At 46.2% G+C, this 16,231-nt stretch overlaps 1 protein-coding gene across 1 annotated transcript; it reads left to right on the forward strand.

Moving 5' to 3' along the window:
• The first annotated feature begins 8,746 nt into the window (after nucleotides 1-8,746).
• On the forward strand, nucleotides 8,747-11,601 carry GBX2 (gastrulation brain homeobox 2). The gene is made up of 2 exons (XM_034786003.1): nucleotides 8,747-9,291; nucleotides 10,459-11,601. The coding sequence occupies exons 1-2, from the start codon at nucleotides 8,781-8,783 to the stop codon at nucleotides 10,980-10,982; spliced, it is 1,035 nt and encodes a 344-aa protein (XP_034641894.1). The 5' UTR covers nucleotides 8,747-8,780; the 3' UTR covers nucleotides 10,983-11,601.
• The last annotated feature ends 4,630 nt before the right edge of the window (nucleotides 11,602-16,231 follow it).

Consider the following 16,231-nt stretch of genomic DNA (forward strand, 5'->3'; position numbering starts at 1 on the left):
AGTGGTGGAATCTCCTTCCTTAGAGGTTTTTAAGGCCCGGCTTGACAAAGCCCTGGCTGGGATGATTTAGTTGGGGATTGGTCCTGCTTTGAGCAGGGAGTTGGACTAGATGACCTCCTGAGGTCCCTTCCAACCCTGAGATTCTATGATTCTGTGAGGTATGACACTCTGGTTTAGCTGCACCTCCTGAGATGGGAAACGCAGACAGAGTAGCCTAGGGAGAAGAGACGACAAAGGTGACTTTTACACTACTTTTGCGCTGATTCTGGGCTTCTGCAGGAGCCAAACTGGCCCCTAAGAGCTGCTCTATCTTCCAGCCCCCTCCTCGGGGTTGTCTACAGGCTGCACCAGAGCCCAGACTCCTTCATAGTGCCTATGGACACATCCTTCCACCCCCAACACATCCCTACGCTGGGCTTGTAAAGCAGCACAGGGCCACTTGCACCAGTCTGGGGAATTGTTTCCCTCTACCTCTGCAAACTGCCACAGCAGCATACAGAGGCCAGAGTGGAGTGCAGAACTGATTCCTCTGAACTCAGGCTACACTGATACTTTTGATGCATCTGAATGTAGCTGTGCTGACGTTAAAGTTATGGACGAGCTTTTCGAAAGTAGGGCCTTAATCTAACCTCCTAACTCCATATTTTGGCACCTCAATTAGCAGCCTGATTTCTCAGCGTGCTGAGCACCTCACATTCTGCAGCCCCGATGACTTCAGCGGGGCGACACAAGGTGGAAGCCAGAAGAGAGGGCAGCCAAAGGTTTGTGAGATTAGGATGCCTCTGTTAATTAAAATGGGCCATATACCCCTCTTTGTTGTCAAGACGTATAGAGAGGGCTGAGGTCACCGAACGATCGCACAAAATGAACCTGGAGAGATCCTGCAGTCACAAGAAAAAAAGAAAACATCTGAGGGAACCAGCAGTGGGCACGCTAGAAAACACTCACTGAAGAGATCAAAAAGTTACAGACCCTGCCTTGGGGAAGCTGCAGAGCCCTGAACTATTACACATATGGCAGCAGCGGTAATATGGGGGCAGGGCGTATGGAAATGAGTAGTAAAAGAAAACTTTTCCAAGCCTCTGAAAGTCTCAGATGAGTAAGTTTGAGGCTCTTTGGTGCAGATTTTTAGAGGCATTTAGATGCTGCTCCACTTTGAAAGTGGTGTAATTCTACCGGAAGAGTCTAAAAGTCACTTTAGAATAGAGTGTCCAAATGTGGGGTTATATCAGCATAGCTGTAGCAGGATAATTATTCTATTCTAGCTATGCCTTTCCATTTCCACCATGTAGACAAACCCTTAATCTCTCTGCACCTCACTTCCCTGCCTGTAAAATGGGGTGGGAATCTTTCCTTTCTTTCCACCTTTTGACCGTCTTGCTTAGATTGTAAAATTAGATTAGATTTTGAACTGTCTGCAGGAGGGACTGCTTCTTACTGTGTGTTTGCACAGCACAATGGGACCTCTAGGAGCTACCGTACATCATAGTAACTCGCCAGCGGCCAACCTGAGACGTGACCCTGGGTTCCCTGAAGTTGGAGGCTAACAGAAATGATCAAGGCGGACATCGGTATAGCCAACGCTGCAATAATAAGGGCTATAAATCAACAAGTGGAGCTTCAAGCCAATCTACAACTTTGCAGGCTATGAGTGCAAAGGACAGCCCACTGAGGGGGTCACCCAACTGCGGTTGTTCTGTCCCATGAGCCCACATGCTGCAGCCCCCTTGTGCACCAGCTGTGAGGGAGGTCCTGAACAAAACCTTTTTATGAGGAAACTGCAATGATCTTGTGGTCCTCTGGGCATGTATTGCAAGGTCATTGTGGGATAAGCAAGGGACAGCCTGTCCCAATTGCAGGGCCAGGCAAGACACGGCCCTACATAGCACAGCATTGACTTACTGTCCGCTTGGTGGAGTAGCTGAAGACCAAATTCTCTCATTTACAGGGGTTGAGCTCATGATTAACTCCATGATTTAACTGGATTGAGACAGAATTATTCTGAGTCCCACCCTTGTAATGAGCAGTATTTGGCCTTTTAATTGTTTTTCCAGGATAGCAGCAACAGTACCTGTCCCTAACTCCTCCCACATCTTTTCAAGCCATGCCCCCTTTTTCAGGGGTTGCAGTGTCGTTTTGCCTGGTGTGTTGTAATTTACATGGCAGCTTCCCAAGGAAAAGCTTATCTGGGCTGTGCATAGAACATGGAGGCAGGTGTCTAGCAAGCTGCTGCGCTTTATAGCTTTGCAAGCCATGGGAGCATATGGCCCAGATCCTTAGGACTCCACCATGTCTGCTTCCCTTGTGCATTCAAAGCTCCTATTGAAATCAATGGGTGCAGGGGTGGAGAGAGAGAGGGGAGATGAGACCCCTACCCTACAATATGTGATTGTAAAGGGATATATCAATGTACCTAAGACAATACACCTTCACACTGAAAAGAAATCCCACTATATAATGAAACTCTGTCCACCTTGGCCCAGCTCCACAAAGAAATCAATGGAAGTTAGGAGCCTAAATACCTTTGTGACTCTAGTTGTTTACTTCTGTTTTGTTTCCCTTCTCCTTCTCTCTATCTTGTCTATTTAGATGGTAAAGCCTCTGGGACTAGGCCAGTCAGTTTAGAGGGCCACTCAGTATATGTGTTTGCACAGCGCCTACCGCAATGGTGGGGCCCTGAGCTCTCCCGAAGCCTCTAGATGCGGCTGCATTCCAAATACACCAATAATAGGGGGCTGGGGAAGGAATGAAAACACAGCTCCCCCTGGAAATCTTGAATCCCTTTCCTGACATGTTGCTGTTCCCGAGGGGGTTCTCCAGCCGAGCTTTGGCCTGCTTTGACAGCGATGCCTTGGCATGGGCTCTACCTCTGAGGGGTCGGCAGCAATACCAGAGCTCATTTACTCTGCATTTCATTTGGAAAATCTCAATAAGCCCTGCATGCATGCCAGTTATTCCTCCTTCCTGACCCTGCTCCTTGGCACCCATCATTCAACCTTGATTTACTGTCATTTTGCTCACTTCTTCCCCCTCCTCCTTTTTAGCCAAATGCCAAACATCTGTCTTGCTTTTTCTTGCATTTCCCCAGAAAATATTTGATCCAATTATTTATAAATGACTGTCATGTAATTAAGACCTGCCTGGGCACAGGGGCCAATTTTTTTTCCCCTTCTTCCTTTGGACAAGCCGCTCAACAAGGTTGGATTGTTTCATTTTTCTTTCCTGAGGAGTCATTTCAAGGCACTTTGACTCAACTGGGCCATTTCGATTGCAAAGGCTGAGATTTGTTTATTAAGCTTCATAAGCGTTTGGTCTTAGGAGATCAATTAGCTGGCGGGGAATATTAATCAGAGTTGGGGGGGGGTTGCTAAACAGCCCTTAAAGGCAGCCACTGGGAGTCACAAATCCACAAACACAAGCACACAATGCAGTGCTTCGGTCACCCCTTTCACCCTTCTCCTGTCCCCGCCCTCTGTTTACAGGTACCAGGGATTAGCATATCTGTGATCTCTCCAACAATACTCTGTGGAAGCAGATAAAAAAGCGAGGCTACTGGGCTAAAGAGGGAGATAGCCGCGCGTTTGAAGTTCACCGGAGATCAGTAGCTTTGTTTAACAGGTTGGAGGCAGAAAAACAAATCTATAGGGCGAGGAGATAAGGACTCACCTGGCCACTGGAAACCCGCAGGGGGAGCTTTCCAAGACTTCCTACCTGCCAGAGACTGTCGTCAAACACCAGTTCTTCTGCCTGCTTCAGCAGCCCAGATGTGACCGTCCCGAGGGCAGCCCCGCTCTCGTGTGGGAGAGGTTCTGCGAATTCAATTCTCCTTGGATTTTAATTTCTTTTCGTAACCTCCAAAGTGTAGCATTAGCCCCCTGAATATCTGGTCATCCTCCTTCGGAATCAGGGTTCTCCTGATCTCCTCTAGACCAGCTCGCCCTTTCATTTACCAGCTGTTCACTCTACCCTTCTTTTCGGTCCTTTCTTGGTCTCGGGTCTGACACTTCCCAGCTGACCAAACCTGGCATAGGCCCTCTGGTTTGCAAGAGAGTTTCCTGCGAGCCATGTGCATCCACTAACTTTGCAGCTCGCTACAAGCTGTATCTAGCCGATTGAAATAGGGGACTGGTACTTTAGTTGTTTACTGCTCGGGAGAACTGCATTGGTCCTCTTGCCTCTGATCGTGAAGCTAGTGCTGTGTGTATGTGGTAAATCAACAGCTTGGCAGAGAACAGTAAGAGGCAGGGAGAAAATTATAAGGGGAAAAAAGGTAAATGGGGTGGTGGGAAACAGACAAGGTTATTCATTACCCCGGTGGTCACTCCGTAATCAATAGTTGCCAACCCCACCCCAGCCATCAGTGAAATACCGAGGCAGAAATAGTGGTTTAGATTTGGCAGGCTGCGTACAACAGCCAAGGAACACGGCACGGGACAACAACAGCTTTTAAACACATTGTGACTTTCACAGAGCCTAGCGTTATTGACTTCTTTTGTTACGTATAGAAATGCTAATGAGAGGCGCTGAAAACACGGCCATAGAATGGCAAAGGATCATTCAACACAACAGCAAGTTTAAAGTAACCGAGTTATAACCCGGAGCGTGGAAGGCAATTCCTTTCAAAGAAAAAGAAAGGAAAAAGTCATCCGGCTGGATGCAAAGTTTCAAATTCCCGCAAGCCAACTTTGCAACCAAAACAAGAATACAGGCACTACACTTCCTGGTTGGAAGTTTACTAGTAAATACGTTTATTTCCCATCCCCCAGTGATGTTTGAAGCAGACTGGGGTGGGGAGAAGGGGGGGGGGGCTTTGCTGCCTACATTTGTAAATTCCACCGCGGCAGAAGAATAGAAGTCAAACTTTATTTTTATTGTATTTTGTAAAGCACTTGATCTTTGCTTGGGAAACTCTATTAATTGAATGGGTTTGCCTTTTTGCCAGGTCTCTTTATCATTATTTATGGGCTTTAAATTGTTTAAAGTTCCCTTGACGTTCAATTTACAAGTTGGGGGACTTTTTTTTTTGTTCTGCCTTTTGTCCTCGAGCAAGACATCGTGTTGGAAGGGCTTTGAAACGCCAAACATGAGAGGCTTGCCCGTGAAAAGGGAGCAGGCTAGATCGCTTTTAATTCCACCGTGTTAGTGAATGGCTCTTTTACATAATTGCAGGAGCTGTTTCAAAGCCAAGCCAGAGGCTGACTTCACTTAGAACCGCATGGAGTCTATTTTGGGCTTTCAGATTAAAAAAAAAAGAAGCATGAATAAAATCGTTTAAAAAGATGAGGCTTTAATGCTTTGCCACTTGCAAATTGGTGTGTCTGATGGGGAATTTTACACAAGAACCCCTTTGTCAGCCCATATTGGACACTTGAGGGACTCTTCTAGGTTAGCTGGCTATGAATGCAATCGCCCTGCCCCTAAATAAAACCATCCCGAGCTATTTCCCAACGCCTTGCCGGGGAAGGTTGCAATAATGATTGAATGATCCAGGCGTTGTAAAGAACCCCAAATAAGAGTAATTCCCGGAGAATCCAACACATTTCCCCGGGCAAATGGGGCTGCTCTGGTAGACAAGCAAGAAGTGCAGAGCGACACCGCAAGCAAAAGGAAGAGTGTTGAAAGCTGACATTCACATGCTGCCTGTGTGTTGTGTTTCATTCAGTTATTTCCTCTCCAATCCCAGTAACATCAGCAAACGACCAGGTGGGCGCTTCCTCCACCGAAAATTACGGGAATCCACATTACAGTTCCCTCGCCCTGCTTGTGTTCAGCCATCAACCAACCCTTTAAATGCTGTTAACTCCAGGCACTACACACCTACATGCAAAAATGGGAACGCTGAAATAAACAAAATCTAGCGTTGCTATAGAGACTTCTTAGCTGGTGCTGGTGATGCTGACTAATCCTGGCCTCTACCCGGTCTAAAATTGGTGTCAGGAGTGTTCTCCTTACCTAGTGTGCTGCAAACTTTGCTTACGGACAGAGTGCTTGCTTTACCAACGGAGCTAAACTTGTGCCTGGCTTGTGAAGCAGAGGTGGCTTTCCAGAAATGATTTTTGCTTTTCCTCTGCTGATCGAAGTTGCAAAGGAATATATGCAAACTGGCTTGCATACAGTGCATGAGAAGAATAGACTGCGGCCCTCTGCTAATGATAGATAGACAGCTAGATACTGGTTAATCTGTACAAGGAGCAGGCTAAAAACTGTAAAGGATTTTATTATCTGCAGCCCTCAAGCTTTAAACGCATTGCAGATAGTTTAAGGTGTCTGGGATCGATCTTGTTAATCACCACAAAACTCAAGGAGACTTTTATGACACGTACAGTTGTTTTCTAAGCAGTTAAACATTAAATGAGAAAATATGACTTTTGCGTTTTAGGAAAAGCACCCCAGTAAATAAAACCTCCCATTGATGGGTCTATGCCGGAATCCCTGTACAACAGTCCTCTGCAGTCGATATCTCCAGTAGCACTTTTTATATAGATGCAAATAATATGCCATCAAATTATTCCAAATGTGGAGGTACTTCGAGGGATTTTAAATCGTCTGGTGAGTGAAATCTAAATACAGAATGATGGCAATTTTCCCGAGACATCGAAAGTTCCCACCATGATATTTGAAAGTACGATTTCAGATGTTTGTTTCTTGATTGATTGGAAAAAAATATTTGCTCGCCTGGCGATTTAAAAATCAACTGATGGGCACATCTGTGACAAGTAGCAGAGAAAGATAAACCAAACAACTTTCGGAAAGATTAAGGGTCTGTCATAACCATTTTGACACGCCAGTAAATGAGTGAATTGCTGTGGTATTTCAATGAGTGGGATTATTTAACGTCCTCCGGGCTTCAGAGTTTCTATCTGGATTTTGACTCAGATGACATCAGTCGATTCTGAAGTAGTGTTTCATGTGAAATGTACTCGTTTCCTGCTACATGCCCCCTCTGTCTCTGCACCCATAACGAATTGATGTAAATATACACTGGGCTCTAATGGAGTCCCTCCAAATATACAGGCATTCTGATGGCTCTCCCGGTACACTTACCAGATGTCTTTAAAATTTGCTGGGGTGTGTTTTTTTCCCCCTTCGGGATTAAGTACAGTGAGGTCTCCAGCATTACAGACAGTCTGGTGTGATGCAAAGTGGATTTCCCCCCATCATGGAATCGCTGTAAGAGTTATACTGGGATGAAGATATTCCCTACCGTGCCATAGAGTTAGGAGTCTGAGAGAGAAAAAGACAGACAGATTTGCAAAGAGTTGGATCGATAAATTCATAAATATCGATTTGCCTTTATCTTCCAATTAAATGTACATGTGAAAAGACTCCCATCACTGGGGTAACAGCACCCATCTAGAGAGATCACTGTCTTGGTTAATGTTTCAAAAGGATGATATCCCACCCCTCAGCCCCCATACACACACACTTCTGTCCTATTGCAGCTGTTAAAACTGAACTGCAAAACATTGGTACATCAGTGGGGATCTGTTCAGTAGATCTGTTTGGCATGTGCACCGGTTAGATTTGTATTTTCCCCTCTTAGGTTCCCGTGGAATCTTTTATATTTTAATCTTAGTTTTAAGAGAGAGACAGAGAAATCAACTTTTGATAACCTTTTAATAACAGAAAATCAGCCCAATGAAAGACAGTTTTATGCCTGTAGGGGCTACAGCTCATCATTAAATCTTCGTTTTCCTACTAACTAAGCGGATCTACTGTCCTTTAAAAACATGATTTAATTAGTGCATCTTTTTAAAAGTGGGCTTTTATTTGGACAAACATCGTAAAACCTCCAGCAGGCTCCAGCGATGTAATCAGGCGACCATTTCAAGCCCCCCACTTCTCCTTGAGGACCGACCACATTCAAAACCCCCAAAACTCGCCTTTTATTATCGTAATTACCACGGCCGTTATTGTGGGTGGGAAGGTGCACGGAAAATGTGTATTAAGGTTTCAAAAGACCAAGATCTTTTTTTTTTTTTTAATTCTGTTCACCGCGAAAAAGGAAACAAACTGAAGAAGGGGGAGGAGGGAATCCCACCGGGCCAACCACCCGCGAGTTATCCCAGCCCCTGTGAAACACACACCGACTCAACCCCCAGCTCCAGCCTGCGGAGGGGGAAAGGGAGATCTCTGTTTGCACACGCCGAGCAGCGCCCCGAGGCTGCTGCACGGGAAGGGGCGGGCGCAGGGTGGCCCCCGGGCAGTGTTAATGGCTTTTCACAAGTTAGCCCGGCCGGTCCCCTCGCCCGCCGCCTCCCTGACCCCACCCCGCCCCTTCTGCTGCGGCCCGGAGCCCAGCTCGGGAGGGGAGGGGAGGCGGGGCTAAGGCCAGCTCCCGCCCCGCCCCCTCCCCCCGCCGCCGGCCAATGGGCAGCCAGGCGGGCGCCCACGTGAGGCGGGGCAAGGTTCGGAAGCTGGCAAAATGTGAATGAGAAGCGGCGAGCGCAATTTAAAGGTGCTGGCGGCGCCCGGAGAGAGCCCCGCGCGCTCCGACCCAGGCCCCCGGCCCGCGCGGCAGCGGCAGCAGCGTCTCGCTCACCGCCCAGCGGGGCCCCAGGCGCCGGCGAGGGGATGCCCCCGATGCCCCCCAGCAGCACCGGAGCGGACCCGGCGCTCCCCCTGGCCTGACGCCTGCTCTGCCCTGCACCCCCCAAGCCAGCGCCGCCGCCCCCAGCCCGCGCGGGCTGCGAGGCGCCTCCTGGATCTGCCTGCGCGCCGCGGGACTGGCCGCCCGCTCCTGCCTTTCTGCTCCGCCGGCTCCGGTCCCCAGCAGCTATATGAGTGCAGCTTTCCAGCCCTCCCTCATGATGATGCAGCGCCCCTTGGGAAGCAGCACGGCCTTCAGCATAGACTCCCTCATCGGCAGCCCGCCCCAGCCCAGCCCGGGCCACTTCGTCTACACCGGCTACCCCATGTTCATGCCCTACCGGCCGGTGGTCTTGCCCCCGCCGCCCCCACCCCCTCCGACCCTCCCGCAAGCCTCGCTCCAGCCGGCCCTGCCGCCCTCTCACCCCCACCACCAAATCCCCAGCCTGCCCACCGGCTTCTGCTCCAGCCTGGCCCAAGGGATGGCGCTCACCTCCACGCTCATGGCCACGCTGCCCAGCACCTTCTCCGCTTCCCCGCAGCACCAGGAGGCGGCCCGGAAGTTTGCCCCCCAAGCTCTCCAGGGCAACTTCGACAAAGGCGAAGGGCTCCAGCAGGAGAGCGAAGAGGGGAAATCCTTCCTGAGCAAGGAGAGCTCCCTGCTGTCATTCGCCGCCGCAGAAGCCGTGCAGGCTTCCCTGGGTGAGTGGCTACACGCCTTGTTCTGTGCGCGCAGTTAGACCAAGTTTCTTCCTCCCTTTCCTTCGCCCCCTTTCAGCGGAGCCAGGGTGGGAGGAAGGGTGATTGTCAGGCGATAAAGACAGATTTTGTTTGGTGTGTGTCCATCCATACCATAACCATGTAAATTTCACACACGTAGCAATTCCATTCCACTTGGAGAGGTGATCTCCAGATATTTTTTGGCTAGGAAATAAACCCCTCTCCGCCCCCCCAACTCAAATCCTGGGGGAGGTGATGAGCTCCCCACGTTATTTCCAAAGGAATGCACTCGACAAGGGTGGATGAGATCTAACACTGCAAAGCGCAACCTTATCAAACCGAAAACTTAAAATCTAATGTCACATGTAATTACTACCTTCGGTCTAATCGCTATTTATAACAGCGCTGCCTGTGCTGAAGGAGGCCAGTTTGATCTTACAATTGATTTTAAGAGGGTTTTAAAAAAAAAATCGCACGCAGGAAAGAGTCTCATCAATGAAATATTTAATCCTCCCATGGAAAAAGATGTTTTCCAAAGAGAACTAATCTCGCTGTAAACACTTTCTTCCCACTGTTCACAGTGCTATCGAAAGAGAAGTTTTAAGTACTTCCCAAACAAATTAAGTTTCCCTTTCTCCGTTTTTTTGAGAGGTAAAGGACCCATCCTCCGTTTTCCTCCCATTGTTACAAAAATATTGGCAAGTGAAATATACATGGCTACCGGTAGGTACATGCAGAGAACTCTCTCTTCAATCTTGAGTTGTGACAGAAGGTAACATTTCATAAATCGGTTTGGTGCGAGGCTATGGGGAATGATGTTCCAACAAATCTATAATGATGAGAAAATATCGGCCAGTGAAGAAGTGTTGAACCGGGCAGTGAGAAATTCAGTCTGAAGGAAACTGCTATGTGTCCCGAAATGTTACTTTGTGTCTGCCAAGATCGGTGTTCTCTTTCCTCCCTATAAGCCCGCTTGCTTTCTTCAAACTGGAATAGAGCTTCCTCCCGTATATAAATACAGAGACCTAAATCGAGGAGGGTTTAATTCAGTAGAACTAAAATTTATGCTGGAAAATGTGCTGGTTGAAGCTAAACATCTGCAGAGCTAACCGTGCAAAATGTAACGAAATGCCTTTGATTTGCTTTCAGTAGGGGCTGTCCGGGGTCAGGCCAAAGATGATTCCAAAGCGGAAGACGACTCCAAAGGCAAAGAGGAAAGTTTCTCGATGGACAGCGATCTAGATTATAGCTCTGATGACAATATCACAAGCCAAGCCGCTCATAAAGAAGACGACTCTGGCAACGCACTAGAAGAAAACACCCAGAGCACAAATAACTCAAACACCACCACATCCACTGGCAAAAACAGGCGGAGGAGAACAGCCTTTACCAGCGAGCAGCTGCTAGAGTTGGAAAAGGAATTTCATTGCAAAAAGTACCTGTCTCTGACAGAGAGATCCCAGATCGCTCATGCCCTCAAACTCAGTGAAGTGCAGGTCAAAATCTGGTTCCAGAACAGAAGAGCCAAGTGGAAAAGGGTGAAAGCCGGCAATGCCAACTCGAAGACAGGAGAACCCTCCAGAAACCCCAAGATCGTGGTACCCATCCCAGTCCATGTCAGCAGATTTGCCATCAGAAGTCAGCACCAGCAGCTGGAACAAGCCAGACCCTGATACATTTCCACTACCCCTTCCCCCCATCCAAAAGTTTTGATCCGTGTTTCGAAATCGGGTTAAAAACAAACAAACACACTTTAATCTGAACCTTTCGACATATCGAGTAAAGCAAGAATCGATTAATAAGAGGCTTAAAACTGTTCTTTTGTTTTGGAGCGGGAATATCAAACCCTTGAAGAGACATAATAAATATTTATTATACTGTCCTACTTTGTATATAAAGTGCTGGATCTCAGCTGCAGTGTTTTGACTCCTATGGGACCAAATAACCAGTAACATGAATTCTTACATTCCAGAAGAAAACCACAACAAAAAACTGCAATGCATATTACTCATCTTTTGGTTTGTTTTTTATCATTTTGAAAGGTAAAAATGAAACAAAACTAAGACGTTTGTTTTCCCTTTTTTGGGCTGGCTGAGTGGCAGACATTTGGGTGAATTATTTTCATTACTATTATTATTTTGCCTGGCTTGCTGTCGATTTGGTTGCATCTTCTACTAAGCCATGTTTGAAAAGCACGATCCTCTCTATTGTGTTTAATTTATTTCAATGTAGCTTTTTCCTGATAAGTTATGAAATTTAAAAAGAAACTCAGTCTTGTGAATAAACAAAATCAAAAACGAAAAAGAAAAAAAAAACCCAACTGACTTCTGTACAGAATTTCTTGTGTGAGAGTGGGAGCATTTTCCCTCCTAGGACAGTATCATTTTAGGTCTGGGTCCTCTACTTCTTCAAGGTTTATTGTCAATAGGAAACATTTAGCAAAATACCTAGAGTTGAACTCTGGGGGAAGGCAAAGCTTGTCCCCCAGAGCTGATGGCTGAGTTTATGGAAGCGAATTTCTTCTATAATAAATTGTAAACAAAACGCTGCTGAAAAGGATGTTATAGAAACAGGCTGGCATTGCAGAGCCTAGTCGAGGAGGGAGCTGACCAGAAGGGAATAGGGTAGCCATGCCTGTGATTCTAGGTACCTTGAATTGAAAAGGACCAGACAGATCTGCCCCCTCTCCGTAAATATCCAACACACACCCCCATGCACCAAACTACCTGGAGCTTTAAAACCAGCCAGTACTGAAACGTCTGTAAATGAATTGTTCTGATTTTACTTCCGCTCCAGTCCTGTGGCGTGTCAAACAATGAGAGAGATGCAGGCAGTTTACTCTAGCAAGTGGGACTGACTGTGTATTGTTAGCTGACCTGCCGCGCTGTAGCTGATTAACGCTCTAGGAAATTAACAGGGCCAAGTCAGTATCTATTCGCTGCCTCCGATCTGTCCGATTAGGAGGAAGAAAAACTGCAACCCCGCAAAGTTGTCAGAACTGTGGAGGGTCTTTAGTGATATTTAAAAGCAAATCCCCCTGCTCCCCTCCAAGTTGTCATGATGCCACACTAATTGGTATGTGAACAATGCAATACTCTGTAACTACATGACAAAAATGACAATATTCCGCTAAAAACTCGGCCAAAATAAACCCATCGCAATGGGGATTTTTTCTTTTCCACATGATCGTGGGATTAGGAGACCAGAACTTGTTTCCCCCCGCCTGGTTATTACACATATATTTGATCGTATACTTCCCTCCTCCCCTCACCGAAAGCTTGTTTGCTAACAAAAAGTCTTTGATGATTAACAATCATTGAACGCAAAATACTACCTTTCCTCCCACAGCTATTTAAACAAAAACATTGTCTCTATAACTCACCTAGAACGCATCTACTGTGGGTATCAGGGACAGAGGCGATCTACAACTAGAAAGACAGGAATTAAAAGCGTGAATTTGCTAAATAAAATTAAAAACAAACCAAAAAAGCAGCCAACTCCTAACTGGCTGTGAAAGTGGGCAATTACGGAGAGCTGCAAGGAGCAATTTGCTATGCAGATAGCGCTGAGACTTGTAGTTTAAGCTTCAGTGAGTAAATCAAATGTTCCAGAAGGTCAATACCAATATTGACATAATTTATATCAGTTGCACTTCATCATTTTTTTTTTTTAAATCCCGGGGTTTAAATTGCATTAGAACGGCCTGGAAATGAAGCTTTGTGAGGACTTAGCATCTTGTGTGTGGTTTCCCTTCGAAACTGCCCTACAAATATTTCAAGTAAGTAGCCTGATCAACATCGATTTTTTTCCCCCTTTTGCACGACGGACTATATTATTTATAATGACTGATAAACGGCCTAGACGGGTTAAAAGAGAAAGAGAGGAGAGGGTCATGAATAGCTAGCCTACATTTGAATCATGGCCACTGAAAGGACAAGGCCAAATATTTCGGCACCAGCAGATAATGACTGGTCCTTTAAAAAAAAAATCTATTGATACAGAGGCTGTGACATGAATCACACCTCATAGAAGACAATTTATAGCCACAGAGGCATTGAAGGAATAAAGTATGACTGTGAGTGGTGTATCACATGGATGTGGGTTGTTTTAGGGGAATCAAGTGCAGAAGAAAAGTCATTGCTATCATGTACCTGTGCTCATTAGGCGAGGGGCTGGTGTGTGTCTGCATGGAATTTTGAGGGGGGGGATTCTATATATAAAACCCACGTGCGGTCCCCATAGAGTTGTCAAAGACAGACTTACTGACACACCCAGGTCAAGCAGAGAAATGTAGGCGCTAACTACACCCCCTGGAGAAGTCAAAAGAAAGTATGGGGTATAGAAAAATGTGTAGCCCCAAGACAAACCCTAAATTTTCAATCTAACACCTGATCTCTATGTATTTTTGTAAGCAATGCCAGAAGCACTACAGTGCAATCTTTATTCTACAAAGGGAAGCGCAGGCAGTTATGGGGCTACCGTGTGTCCCTTCTTAGAACACCCTGAAAATAGAAGCTCAAGTCACTTAAGAAGTTTTCCAGCCGTCCTTAGCTGGGAGGAATGCGGGAATGACGCCAGCGCTTTGGATTGGGGTCAGTTCTATCGCTCCAGAGCTGGGAGGGTTTCATTTTTTAGGAAAGAACAGCTGTTCTTCACCCCCTTTTCCGCCAAGGGGGCTGGGAGGGGAGAGACACACGCGACAGTAAATACAATAAAAGGAAGCAGCTGCCAAACGCTTAGCAAAGTTACTTACTAATCAAGTCCCCCCCCCCCAAAAAAAATAATAAAATAGCTGCAAAGTATGTGAGAGAGAAAGGGAGATCCAGGGCTTGAGGTGCCCTGAAGTGGAAACAGGGACAGAAGAAAAGAAGATAAACAAGTGAGGGGGGTTGATAGCTGTCATCATCACCACTATCATGGCTTTCATTTGGCTGCCTAATGAGTCAGATCACAGGCAGAGAGAAAAATTGTCAATCGCCCAGGCTCTAATGAATTTTTTTGCAAATTGTAATCAAGCCAGGCCGTCTCAGCTCGCTGATTAATGAGACCCAGGAGGCTTGGCCAGCACCTCAGCTTTTTATTCCATCCCGTCCTCCCTGCACTAAATTAACAGCAACTTGTCTGAGCTTCAAATTAACTCCCAATGATTAATTCTGATGGGGGGGCCTGAAGAATCGCTCGTCCTAATAGGCACTGGCCTGTGATGCTGTTTGAAATTAATACGCTTCCCCTTTGGCTGCCTGCTTTAATCCAAGGTTGGGGTTTGACATCACTATATTTGTTGTTACAATAAATTCCAGTTACATCTGCAGATCAAATAATTACAATGTCTCAGTCACAGAGCAGAAATCGGGGCCCAAGCTCACCAGCCCAAAGTTGGGAGTTTTCTCCAATCCATTCGCAGCTCATCTGGCCCGCTTATTGGACACTTTATTATAAAATAATTTTCCAAAAAAAGTAAATTTACCACTAATGCTCATACAAACAATCCCTCTAATTTCTTGGTACAATGCTATTCTATTAGATCAGATTCATTCATTTTAAATACACGCCTGGTATTTATAATCATCTCATTAGGAAAATATGGGGGGGGGGGTTATTTTGGTAGAAAATACTCTCCACCACTACCCCCCCACACACACACACACCGAACCTAAAACAAAGCTCTGAGAAGAGACTAGCTTTGATTTTTGCCAAGCTAGAGTTGTGCTTAACTGACAAGCAGACTGTGTTTAAACTTAGCAACTTTCATTGCACGGATGTCAGGAAAGCAGGAGAAAGGGCTAACCGGTGTTCCCTTAGAGACATCATTTCAAAGGGAAAGGCACTAACATTGTCCCGGAGATCAGGAAGGGTTGTGTGGTGGGTCTGCTACCACTCGAATCCTTGTGTCCAATTTGGGTTTAATACTCCCCTACCCGCATACACACCACAGCGATTTCTTTAGTCCTTGAGCCCGCAGGTCTGGATTTTTTATTATTATTAACATGACCTCCCATCTCTCCTTGGTGGCGATCTTTAGGTTCCCCATTGACTGCGTTTCCCACTTGTGTTTTTATAGCTTTGATGATCATCATTACATGTTGTATTATTGTAAACTCATCATGCTATTCCCTATATTGCATGCAATTTACCACTACACATATGTCTCTGGGGCAACCACATCTGTTCTAAGAAGCCGAGACACCTCCCCCCCTCCGAAGGGTCAGACCTCTCTTCCATCTTGTTTCTGTTTGTATTGACTTAATTGGTTTAATTATTTCAGCTGTGATTGGCAATACTCAGCATTGTACCTTTTTAACTGCCCCAGGGGTCTGCCAGTGATCTCTGTCAGAAGGATGGAGATTGCTTAGCCATCCTGCAATTTACAAAAGTCCCTTTGTGCTGAAGAATCGAGATAAAAGTAGAACTGTTCGCTTTCCATTGGGAACGCCGGATGAATTTATTATCCCAGACCCCAGCAAAGGTGGTGTGGGAGGGGAGATTATGCTTTCGCAATTAATTTACTATTATCGGTCGCCGATTGTCTTCTCAGACCGGGGAGGGGGGGGGGGGGGGGAGGAAGTAACCCGATTGGCCTTCACCGGACAACGCAATAGGGTGGAGATTTGAAAGAGATCGTTTGCAAATAATCGTGTCGTGAAGCCGGTGGCCAAACAGAAAGGTTAGAGCAGCACCTGAAACCCACGCGAAGCAATGGCACATAAGGGCCCAAACAGGAGTAAAACTGAACCAAGGTTGACATTCTTCTGCCTTTTCCCGAGAACGACCAGTTTGCAAAGTGATCATTGTCCCCCTACGAAATCAGGTGTTTGAAATCAATTTCCTTTAAATAAAAAAAAAAATGAATTTTATTTCAGTGTAACCATTACTTTATATCGATTTAAAAAAAAAAAAACCTACCTGAAAATATCCAAAATCC

Source organism: Trachemys scripta, chromosome 11 (genome assembly GCF_013100865.1).
Source record: "Trachemys scripta elegans isolate TJP31775 chromosome 11, CAS_Tse_1.0, whole genome shotgun sequence".
Lineage (NCBI taxonomy): Eukaryota > Metazoa > Chordata > Testudines > Emydidae > Trachemys > Trachemys scripta.